This window comes from Vigna unguiculata, chromosome 6, assembly GCF_004118075.2.
Source record: "Vigna unguiculata cultivar IT97K-499-35 chromosome 6, ASM411807v1, whole genome shotgun sequence".
NCBI classification, from domain to species: Eukaryota; Viridiplantae; Streptophyta; class Magnoliopsida; order Fabales; family Fabaceae; genus Vigna; species Vigna unguiculata.
Genome location: NC_040284.1, coordinates 22055170 through 22067805, shown reverse-complemented (window position 1 = coordinate 22067805; position 12636 = coordinate 22055170). Strand labels below are relative to the sequence as shown.

The 12636-nt window shown below is 32.0% G+C and overlaps 1 protein-coding gene across 3 annotated transcripts; it reads left to right on the top strand.

Moving 5' to 3' along the window:
* Window positions 1-1606: 1606 nt before the first annotated feature.
* Window positions 1607-11381, top strand: LOC114187693. Of its 3 annotated transcripts, none has more exons than XM_028076004.1 (17): window positions 1607-1716; window positions 1947-2440; window positions 2573-2757; window positions 2948-3109; window positions 3952-4022; window positions 4210-4311; window positions 4547-4601; window positions 5386-5479; window positions 6455-6644; window positions 7189-7339; window positions 7434-7474; window positions 8267-8336; window positions 8414-8482; window positions 8576-8601; window positions 8732-9635; window positions 9751-9800; window positions 11016-11381. In XM_028076004.1, exons 9-17 carry the CDS (start codon window positions 6461-6463, stop codon window positions 11147-11149), a joined length of 1629 nt encoding a protein of 542 aa, XP_027931805.1. In that variant the 5' UTR covers window positions 1607-1716; window positions 1947-2440; window positions 2573-2757; window positions 2948-3109; window positions 3952-4022; window positions 4210-4311; window positions 4547-4601; window positions 5386-5479; window positions 6455-6460; the 3' UTR covers window positions 11150-11381. The 3 variants fall into 3 exon arrangements, with proteins under 3 accessions (XP_027931805.1, XP_027931807.1, XP_027931806.1); XM_028076006.1 differs by lacking the exon at window positions 11016-11381 and adding an exon at window positions 10421-10502; XM_028076005.1 differs by having other exon boundaries at window positions 1607-2440.
* The last annotated feature ends 1255 nt before the right edge of the window (window positions 11382-12636 follow it).

Below are 12636 nucleotides of genomic sequence, written 5' to 3'. Positions count from 1 at the left end.
CTATAATTTAATGATCAATTATTTATTTATTATTTAACATGTGTTATTCTTCCTTTGGTGAGTTATCAGATGATTTAACGTGGTTAAAATCCTTCCTTACTCAAGACACGCTTTTAAAACGTGGGTTTTAAGTTGTGCCAGGAAACATAAGGCGTCGTTGGACCGAGTGTACACCTATTTTTAGAGGAGTACTGGAGTTTCCTTCTTTTGACAAAATTATCACAATTTTGAAACATAAAACACAACTTAAATATATTTCAAAATAAAAACAAAATTAGGAATGAAATCAAATATATTCATGTGGATTAATATACCATGTAACCTCTTTACAAATATGAAGTGAAATTACCACAATTATAAGAAAGTATCAAAATCTTTAAAATGACTAATATGTCCGGCTTTTAGGTGAAAAGTCTAATATATTTTTTGATTCTGGAAATTGATAATAAATGTTTCTAGACTTACAAAGGCAACTCTCCCCAACATCTAAGGGTAGACATAAAATATTTCTAACTTAAACATCTCTTCAGTTTTTACTAGAACAATTACATTGATATTATTTTATCTTCTATTTTTAATAATTTAAGGTTAAATATGTGATTAAACTTATTAATTTAACCACAAGTTTCAATATCAACTCATTAACGATATTTTAAACCCATCTAATAAAAGAGTAAAAAAAAAAAAAATCTAACTTACACGTTTACACAGTTAGAGTTTTAAGTTAGACTAGTCCACGCGTCATAATTATTTTAATTTGTTTTCAACCATTTAAAACATATTTCAATTGAATAAAAATAAATTTTAACTAGTCTAAGATAAAGTCACTTTTTACACAGAAGAAATATTTGCTTTGATCGAGACACTTTTGACTTCACCTTAAAACATGTTATCTTAGATATGGTGAAACATTTTTTTACTGTTTTTAGTCAAAAGATCTTGTGGTTGGTCTTGGTAAGGGTTTTTTTCAACCTTTATGAAATTTATCTTTATTACTTTGTCTTAAGTTTAATCTTCTCAATGAAATATTTGTCATGGTTATATGAAAGATATTTTTGGTTAACTTTAGTCAAGACATTGTTAAAATATAAACAATAATTTCATAAAATTAATACCAAACAAATTTTGTTGTATTGTTATGAGTATTTTTGTGTACTTGTACATGTAATCGATACTTAATTAGTGAAATTATTTGCACGTGATTTGAGAGAATCGGATACAATCCATATTCAATCAACATGTAATAGTTATATTCAAGCCAAATTACATTTCAACATTTATTTCTTTGTTTTATTTTTTCCATTTTATATTTTATATAAGTTTTTGTCAAAGCAAACTAATCAATTTTGTTAGGCAATATGGTAGTAAAATTTATTGGCTATTGACTCTGACCTAAGTAATTTCACAGTTCTACTTATCACAAACTATTACACTAGTAACATACATTACAAAGTTTACACAGAATTTCTGAATATAATGTAGCATAACTTAAGATCAAACAAGTAAAATCTTAGGTAGTTTGTAAAATCTTAATACATAAACTCAGTACTAAAAAACCTTCTTTATATAGCATTGGGTTCAGTTTTTTTCCCGCGGTGGCATTCGAGTTCAAAATTTCGGTATTCACAAGGGCTCTCCTAAGCTCCACCTTTCAACGATCATCTCCTCTCCACTACGTTCCGAAAAAGAAATTCAGATCTGGATTCGCTATTATAGGTATCATTCTTTTTCTCTGTAATTGAATACTCTATCTGAGACCACGATTCGTCCTTATAGGTGTCATTCTTTTTCTCTGTAACTGAATACTCTCTATCTGAGACAACGTTTGCCTTTAGAATTTCATTTCATGATAATGCTAATTTTTTTGAACTATACTTTTTCAATCGAAACTCTGAACGCGATTGTTTGAACGTTGCGGATCTGCTTTGTTTCGTGTGAGGTTGCAGATCGCATCCTGCACGATGTTACAATGGATGGGAGGATCCAGGCGGAAAGTTGCTACTGTGAGTTGGAGCTTTGTTGAAACGAGCTAATTGCATATTGCAATATATTTTCAATCGAATCTAGATATTATGTGTACTTAGGAAGAAACAAAATCTGTGTATCCTTTGAAGGATTACAGTATCCTATAGGACCACTGAATTTTAGCATTTGTAGATGTTTTTGGAAATCACAAGGTTTTCTGAATAGAAAATGAAAGTAAAAAATTCTAGTCATCGCCTCTGGCGCAAACAAAATTTGATTTTCATGTTATGCTAGCTGACGTAGTTGGCGTGGTAGTTGGCGTGACGAGCCATCCAAAACTGCAAATTGTTTACAAAAATATAATTGAATGATGTTAATTTTGCTTCTGATGTCCAAACATTCTATCTAATTGATGCATGATAATCACTGGCGCCGGGATGGGAGATTTTCAGTCAAGGAAGTCTACACAAAAGAGGTAAAAGTTTGATGTTATGTTAGTTACAAACCTATATGGAGGTTGGTTGGTTGAGGCAGGGAAGAGTGGTTCTGCTGAAATTGGGAGGTTATATATATTGTAGAATTGTAATGAACTCCTTATTTTCACCAGGCAAAAGCAATACTTTGAACAAAGAAAGCGTAAGCAACAAAATTTGCATATGATGGGATCAGATAACTGTTATGATAGTCCAGGAATAAGTGGACAAAGCCTCAAGGAACATCGGTCTCTGGACATTCTTAATTTGCTTAACTTGTCAACAAAAGCTCAGCAGTGCAATCCATTTTTTCCAGAGGGTAAGCATCAAATCTTCTTTCTGCATAACACTATTTCTTTACAGACTTGAAATATTTCATGTTCTGAAAAACTTCCTGAAGAACAACCACATTGGCAGGGAAAAGGACAGCCAGCTAATACAGCTTTCTTTTTTTGGTTTGCTTTGTCCTGATGACTATCTGCTTCTTTTCTTGCTTATGTCTTGTTTAGTCAAATTATCAACTTCCCCCCACGCTAACTGTACAACAACGAAAGAGAGGGACGATGGAGACATCAATATTTCTACCCTGCCAGTCAATGTCTCAACAGATCAGCCAACAATGTTTACCAATATGGATACTACAGTAAATTCTTTCAGATTCGAAGAGGCAAGTACGTGATCTAGTACATTAGCCAACGCAAAAACCGTCAAGTCTGTTTGGTTCAATTTAAATGCAATTTGGAACTAAGATGTGAAATATATAATGAATGTATATGCAGGGGCACCTTTGTGCCGCCAGACTGAAACATCACCGAAGTGAGTGATACTTTTACATTGTTATTGAGCCTTCTTCTATATTGTTATATTGGTTAGTCTTAAAGAAATTGAATGGAACCAAGGGGTTCTTATGAGGTTGGAGAAGGACTGCATTGCCTACTTGTAGGCATTGTTTCACTTGTTTCGTCTTAACTTATTGCTCCACATAGTAATACATCAATGGCTGGCAAACATAAAAAAGGTGTCTGCAACGAAGCTAGAAGGAAATGTGAAAACATTACATTCGCTGGTTTTTTCTGAGTTCATTTTCTTTTTCTTTCCTTTTATGGGTATGCAGGAGTTGGATTGGCGTGGATCAAAAGCTTCTAATCCTTTTATTAATCGAGTTGGTTCAGTCTGGCCTCAAAATTTTCAGATTTCTAGATGAAACTAGTCAAAACAAATTTAAAGGCAAACAAAATGACAGAATTTGAAACTGAACAGAACTTTTTATTCATTTGCTTTCCTGTGTTTGTTTCACCATTTCCTTCTAGACTTTTCTCACTTCTCTCTAATTTTCCCTTCTCATTTTGAGAGTTGGACGACTATAGAAAAAAAAAAATTACAAGAGGGATTCTTTCTAAATGTATTGGCTTGGTATTCTTAGGCTAACCTGCAACCAGTACGCATTTGTTTCACATAACACCACTTATTTCTCAGCTTCCGAAAATTTGACACTTTTTTTTTCACTTGACAGGAGTTCTTCCGATCACCACAATACTGCCTTCAATGGACCCCTGAATCAATGGAAGACAGTATCCGATCAATGTAAGTAGCATATTATAGATATTCAATAAACATGTTGGAAATGTGTTTCTTGCTTTAGTAAATTTTAGATTATTATATCTTAGCATATTTTGCTTTCGAAGCCATTACAGTGGAATTTATTGAACATTTATCTTTACATTCAAATTCAGCGCCTGCCTCTCACCTATTGGTTTGTCCTTGTTCTCAGACTCGGAATTTTCTGTTATTGATTTGGTGTGTGATGATGAACCTAATGCCACTGCAGAAAAGTGTCCGACCTGCGAAGATCATGTTTCTTTTTCACTTGAAGGTACATATTGCTTTTCATTCATCTTGGTTCGCCTCCCGTTTCATATTTAGTTATTCGTAGGATCACTGTGACTATTGTTATATACTCGTCAACTAAAATGTAAGGATATATCCCTTTTAGTTGATTTAAAATATGTTCAGATAAAGTGAAACTTTTTACATATAACAATTTTATGAAATTGTTTTTTACTCTGACATTTTCTTCGCATATATATATGTTAATTGAATCCTTCTAGGCCTGGGTAAAGTTGGGACAGAGACGCCAGTTCATTCGCCAGAGCAACGTGCTAGGTAATTAAATTGATCCTTTTTGCATTTTCTTTTCTTTTTTGTTTCTTCTCTCCGTAAGAATAACCCTTTAACCTTAAACAATTTAGTTTTCCCACCGTGTGATTGGTGCAACTTTGCCACTTCAATGACTTTGTGGCTAAATATCTTCATTTAATTACAATGTCGAAAATTTCTTCAGTTCACATTATCACCATATCATCTCACACATCTATGAAAATTTTAGTTAAGCATATGTTTAACATTTGTCATTTTATACATGACCTGTTATTATTTAATATCCATCAAGACTTGTTAAATTGTTTACGAATAATGATGCCCGTTTTTTAATTGTTAAGTAAGTTTTTTCTTTAACAAATACTACAAAGGTAGATTCTATTGCTACCAGTCGCCTGTTTGTAACAAAAGCAATGGTACCATTGCTGTCTCAGAGAAGGATGGTGTTTGCTATCTGATAGCCGCCCTTTTGATTTTACCTGTATCCTATTTTTCAGCAGTGTTTAAAAATGCATAAAAAAAAGTCTTATATTTCATAACAACAATAAGTGTTAACTATAGTTGGTGTTCTTCTTTCAAATTTCATATCTTATGCCACTTGTAAGTTTTAAATGTTTGGGGCTATCGTCCCTTCAGTTTCATGAAAGGTAGGCTTAATCATAAAATTATTTTAAATGAACAACATAACCTCACTTGTTCTTTTAAAAAAATGATAGTATCATTCAAGAATTTCACTGGATGTCACAGATTGATTTTTTTGTGTGCGTGTTTTGGAATTTTTTATTTGCAGAATCCCATATAGTTATTCTCCATTGCAGAAGGATGGAAGTAAATCAAAATTGAAGAAACTTAACCATGTGCTGGATGACATTGAACTTGAAGTGGTGAAGCAAAAAATCATCTTTACACACCACACACTTGCATAATCAGCATCTTCTATAGCTATATTTTCCTTGTCAATCATTAATGATACCTGAACTGATATACATCTTCTATTTTTTGTTTTATTTTGAAAAATCAACGAGTTCTTGTTTTATTAAAGTGCTTTCATAATTATATCTCATTTTATTTTATTCCTCATCCATGGAATAAAAATTCAGTCTGCAATTGATGACCATTAATTGGCAGGATGCAATGACGTAATTGTATAACATTGTGTTCGTAAAGTTATTGAGCGCTGATTAGTCGAGCCATAAATTAGTCCACAGTCTTCAGTGATAATATGATATTTATGCACAATATTGAGATTGCTGCTTTGGAAAAGTCAGATTAGTGTGTGTATGTATTGGGTTCTTGGAGAGAAACTTCGGAGAGTTCGGTAATAACCATGACCTAATGAGAGTTGACTTAATGAATCATCACTTAGTTGTTGTATTTTAATTTGAAACAATCATGATTAAGGCGACGGATCTGTCGGTTAAGCAGAGATGACTTAGTAATAACTGGGAACGATCATATGATTAAAGATATTAGGGAAAATTACACACTCTACCGCTTCACCCTTTTTCAAATTATATTCTCATTTTTCTTTTCTATCTCTTAATCACCTCAATGAAAGCTGCCTATAGCTCTTGGATACAAGGCAGCAACCTTACGATGGCCCATGCCACTTATTTTACATAGTATCCCTTAAAATTTTTGAGGGGATTGTTAAGTTTTTACTGCTGTTTATGTTAATCTTTTATTATATTTTGCCTGTTTTAGTCTTTTGATTTGATCACAGCTGGACTTGGACGTATAATACTGTTCACCTGATTGATAGACTTTCCAATAATTTACATTATATTCTGCCTAATTTAATTCAAAATGAGTTATGTTGGGTAATTCTGATATTATACATTGTGACACACTACTTATAGGATACAATGGTGCAAGATATCAAGGTCTCGCCTATTAGTTCTTCGGACTTCCCATTTAACAAATTAAGGCGAAGCTCAGCAATTGTTGGAAACGGCAATCATTTTTATGACATTGATAACAGAAATGGCTCTGCCGATAGGGAAGAATTCTTCTACAAGACTGAAAATAGTGATGGAGACTTGTGGAATGGTAATCATACCTATTTTTTTTCTTTCTTATTTGTTATATCTAATTACTTTTCTTTCAATACTTTTGTTCTGTAACACTTTGCGAAAATGCATTTGAAATAACTTGAACCGATTTCTTGTATACATAGTAACTATTTGTTATCATCAAGATCTATGACATGTAGCAGTAACAGATGAACAAAACATAAAACTGAAGAACTGTAAAATAAGAAAAGGAAAGAAAAAAAAAAACGTGAAATGCATGTAACTTGTAAATTTCAGAAATGACCACATTATTTGAATTAGATAATTTATATTTAAGCACTGGAGATATTGACCATATCATCATTTACTTAATGGATTCCGTGAATCGCGAGTCAATGATTCAATTAAAACCTATCTATCTGGACCAACCACATTTATCTAGATTTTATCCATACTTAATGTGGTAAATAATAGAGCTGGTCATTGGTTACATATTGAGGCTTTGCAGTAAATGACATGACTATCTCTTTTCGGTTATGAAAAACTGTTTCTCCGCCTTTTATGGAATATATCATGTTCAGTTTTCCTTGATGAGACCTTTGACAACGAGATGGGATATGATACCTCGTGTAAGAAGACTTTTCAAATGGGTTCTAAATCTCCTGAATTATTGAAAAGTGGAACCTATAAAATGGAGAACTATGCTTTTGAAGGCCTACTGCCGAAGAAATGGTATTTGCTATACTAGAGAAGCTAGACCGCACCTTCCCTTGTTTCCCATAATGATATTTTTGACTTAAAGATGGTTGTATGTATGGCTATGCAGGTCTTCTTCAGCTGTAACGAAGAAACAGACGGATATGGGCGGTACAATTTGCTTCCTTAAGCTACCAAATATAACCTTACTTCAATATTTTAAAGAATATTCTTAGAATGGAACACCGATGACACTGACAAGATAATTTAATTTATGCGGCTTTACCTATTTTAATTAATTCGCACCGAAAATTTAGAAATCACCTGGTCATTTTACACTTCATGAACGTATTTGGAAACTTATGTCCTATTTTCTCTAGAACGACAGTAGATACAATTGTTAGTTAAAATCAATTTGAGTACAAGTATGCATGTGTTATCACAATTAACGTTAATTTGTTAAACAGTAGTTTCTCAACCCTTTCCTACCAGCATGTTGTAAATGCTAAGCATCTTCTCTGGAGAGAAACTACATCTACTACAGGACTAACTATTTAGGTGATATGTAAATGTTTTTCAAACACAGAGACCTCATGACTGGTTGTGTTGTACTTGAATTTAGTGTTGGGCACAAACTATTTGACACCTAGCGAAAGAGAGAAATCCAAGTATGATGGAAGATATATATTATAAAAAGAATGGAAAATGATGAAATGTTTCGAATTATTCTATTTTCTTAATTTGAATTCTGCACTTGTTTTTAACTGCTTATATTGGTCAAATTTTCGTCTGTTAGATGGATAGTCAATGAGATCCACTTATTCATAGATCTGATGTCATCATCTAGCATGTATGAGATTATGTTGATTGGTTTGAGTCAAAAACATATTTGACATAAGTAACGATTTATATATCACTCCAATGTGGTGTTTTTACTCTTTTATGCTTTTTCTTTATCTTCAGAACCACGGTCTTCATTTTCTAAAGACGAATTAGAGGAAGATTTTGACTTTTATGTTGCTAGCAGGTCAAGGTATGAACATTATTCTTAGAAGGTCCGTAATGACATGAGCATTTTCTTATGTTTTTCTGCTGTCGTTAATGTTATAGATTAGATGGGAACTTCAATGCTCAAAATTTCATTCCAGAAGATGTAAGGGATAATTCGAGCTTGCTGAGGTAAAACCAGAATAATCTTGTGTTTCATGATCATTTTTTTTTCTGTTCCTTTATATTGCCACCTTGTCTGACTATCTGTGTACCTTCTGTCAGCGAAGAGTCAAGCTCATGCGCTGCCGGTAATATAAGTCTCTCTCTCCGTCTCTTTTGACTCCCAAGAGGGGTTATGCATATGATTAGTAGATCTATTTGATACATGATGAGACATAGGCGCTATTCCTAATTGGAATGTCTTCATTTTTGTGTCAGTGAGGGGTGAGTCCACCGCGCATTCACCAGCAATAATATTGACAGGAGAGAACAGAAGAAAGCATAGAAATGCTTTTGCAAGCCCTAGAAAACATAGAAATGCTTTTTCTAGCTCTAGAAATAGGTCCAGTACCAAGGACGAAAAGTACAGAAGTATGCCAAACTCATCAAAGCGAGTACCATCTCAATTTTCAAACTCTATTCTCCAGGAAGAGTTGGGGTCACGTAACAGTTGGCACTTTGAGGAAAGAAATCCTTCACTTGATAAAAGTTCTGTTGCCGCCTCATTCTGTCTAGATTTAGAGACAGATTTTGCAGTCTTCGGATCCAAGAATAGAATTGAAGATCCTTTTAGCGTCTTTAATACCCTCGAATTAAGTGACAAGGCCAGTCCTTCCTTCAGTGGATTTAATAAAACTGCACCTCGTCCAGATTCACCTCCTTGCAGTTTTACCTCTCAAAAGTTGGCATTTGACTGTTCAGCCGCATTCCCTACCGTTGATTCCTGGCCAACAAGCCCAAGTTTATCTCCAGATTTTCATTTCAAAGGAAAATCTGAGGATGCTGGAGGTTTTCATTGTGCGACTTCATCTACTGATATGTCAGGTCAGGGAAGTGTTAGCAAAAGCGAGAAACAAGTGAAACTGCAAAAAGACAGACGCAAAAATTTTGATCAAGAAAATGTTTTCATGGGAGATAATGAATTGCTCTCTGAAAAGAAACTAGCAGAAGATGCCCCATCTTTCAAGAATCATGAGCAAGAATGTGAAGGAACAGAGGACACAAATCCAAAAGCATCAGCAACTGAGTGTCTTGTAACAGCTGACTCTTCGGGTCATGTGGAGGAGATATCATCATTACTGAAGAAACCTGACAAAGAAGAAAGCCAAGTAGATAAAAGAAAGTATGTCTATTCTTAATTCTACATATATATCTTTTTTCTTGCATTGGAGGCAGGGTCAACACTGTCATAATAATTCTTATGAGATATATACTGAGGGGAGTGAAATTTTCACCAGGAGCAATTGCGAAGCTGAAACTCCTCTTAGATGTAAAACTTCAAACGAAGGTATGTGATTAATTTTCTTTATCCATCTAATTTCTTGCTTTTGAAATGAATTCAGTTCACATCTACTTGTGAGGCTATCATGCTTTGAAATTTTAAAAACTCCAAAAATTAAATGGATTTGGATTTTTTTTTTCAATTTAATTTAGATCCATATCTATTTATTTTGAATAAAATTGATATTAAAATCGAATCTATCATTTTTAAGAAATTAATTTTAGTTTATTTGAATTAAGTTAATTTTTATATTTTCAACTAAATCATTGGGATATTTTTCAAGATTAAATAGTTAATTTAAATATATATATATATATATATATATATATATATATAATATAGTGACTAATAATGGTTCAAAAAGAGAATAAAATCATTTAATATTTGTAATTGAAACTTTTATTATTTTCCATTTATGCATAGTTTTCCTTTTATAACTATTTTTTTCTTATAGTTTAATATAAGTATTATTTGTCTCTCTATATTAAGTATAATATAATGATTATTTTTGATGAATTTTTATTTTCTTTAATAATAATCTTCTTTAGGTTAATATTACATAATAACCATATTCTTTATCCTTTTTATGTTTAATAACCTATTTAAGTTTATTGATTTGTTTGTAGGTATGCTCATAAATCAAACTACAAAATAAGACTGCGTAGTTATGCCAGACTTTTAAGCATTTAAATAAGCCATATTCAGATGTAAAATAAATTTATAATTTGTAAATAGGTTAATAATATCTTAATTGAAGTTGTGATAATGATATTTTTAAGTGGAGACCAAACAAATAAAGTCTCGACTGAGGCGTAATTGATAACTTCTAAATCTAGGTTGTGTTGAATGATATTTTAGTCAATCTTGAATTAAAAATGATTTAGACGAAGTAGAATCAATAATATCCCATTCAAGACCGACTCAGCAATGTCCTTTCGTTCGAATTGGAAGAAACATTTTACAAATAGAATAAAAACTCTGTAATTCAGAATTAAAAAATAAAATATATATCTTCACCAAAAAATTTCTTCATAACAACATTTAATTTTATTTACTGTAAAAAAAAATCTCCAAATCCAATTAAATAAAATATATGAATTTAAATATGAAACGAATTTATTAAAGTGGGTAAGTGTAACAATGGATGTAATTTAAATATTTGAATTTTTTTGCACACATTCCCTTATGTGATGCAAATGCTACATTTGTTTCTTTTTACAGATATTCAACTATGGTTGCCCGAAGAAACAAAGAAGAGTGAAAAACATAATAATGATAAAATTAGCATGTCAGGGCAGGTGATGTTTGAAAGCTTCATCTTTCAGCTTCTGCATGTTCAGAAGGTATTGAAGTAGGCACCTCCCTGAAGCAGTAACGCTTTCGTTGAACATAGCAGTACCAATAAAATTTCTCTGTAGATGCCTCGTGAACAAAGGAACGTTGAATCATCTTTTTTTTCTCTCAGCGACCATTCCTAATACGGATAATTTTCTCGGCCTAGTTACTGAAATCGTTCTTTTCTTCGCATATTAACGTGAAGGTTTAAATTTTTTTTCGTCTTCATTTTTCTCATTTTTATAGTGTTTGTTGTGGATGGTCTTTATTTTTACTAAATGTTTAGAATGGTCATCATTTTCACAATTCGTGTTTAATTTAGTTTTTTTCTGTGACGTCGTTTAAATCAGTAACGGAGCCTGTACATATGACACTGTTTGTATTACATTATATTGGGGTATATTACGTGTACTATACATGTGTAATAATTAGATATTTGGGGATAAATAGGTGAACTAGGGTTTATCGTTGAACCACTAACATTGCACGAATTGCTACAACACTGTTGTCTCCAACGATTACATCCAGAGGTAAACGAAGAAGATTGGATCGTGACATGGGATTGCAGGAAGAAGAAGATTGCAACAACACAAATTGTGGGAATGGAGGAAGAAGATTACAGCAACTGATCAACTGCCCAACAATTCATTCTCAAAACCCTAGCATTTATTCCTAAATATTTAATTACTACATTGTACAGTACACGTAATACACCTCAGTACAGTGCTCCGTAACTGATTTAAACGACGTCACAGAAAATGACTAAATTAAACACGAATTGCGAAAATGAGAACCATCTAAAACATTTGGTAAAAATGAGGACCATCCACAACAAACACTACGAAAATAAGGATGAAAAAAGTATTTAAGCCTAATATAATCTATATTCCTAAAAGTAATTTAAGTATTCATCTCAACTATATTTAATACTTAAAATTAGTTTCATCGCATTTTTAAATATACGTGTCAGTCGTAAAAAAATGCTAAAAAAGCTCAATGTTTTTGATAATTTGGAAAAGAGAGATTTAGGGAGAAATTTAAGTTAGCTATAGAATATTTCATTGGTTTGTTTAAGAGAATTGAAAAGGAAAAGGATGTCAAATTTACTCAGTCTCTCCATATTATGTTCTCTTAAAAAGGCATTTAAGGTGTTACTTTTAAAAAAGATAAAAACTGGAAAAAAAATTGTTATAGAATGGAACAGTAAAAAACATTTCCATTGATGTATTTTTTTTACGTAATTTAATTTTTTATCGATGCAAAAATAAATGAAGAGAAAATTTTCTATTTTTTCTTTTTTAGTTGTATCCCTCTAAACATATTTTAATAATAAAAGATTTAAAGTATAAATATAATTTTAATATATGAAGTTCTGAGATTTTTTAATTTTTTTTTTAATTAGGAAATGTAGAATTGTTTCTAGTAAGAAGTTTCATGAAATCAATTGATTAAAGACTTAAACAAAATAAGTTCTTATTTTGTCCTTATTACGTGTTTTAGGTCTTGA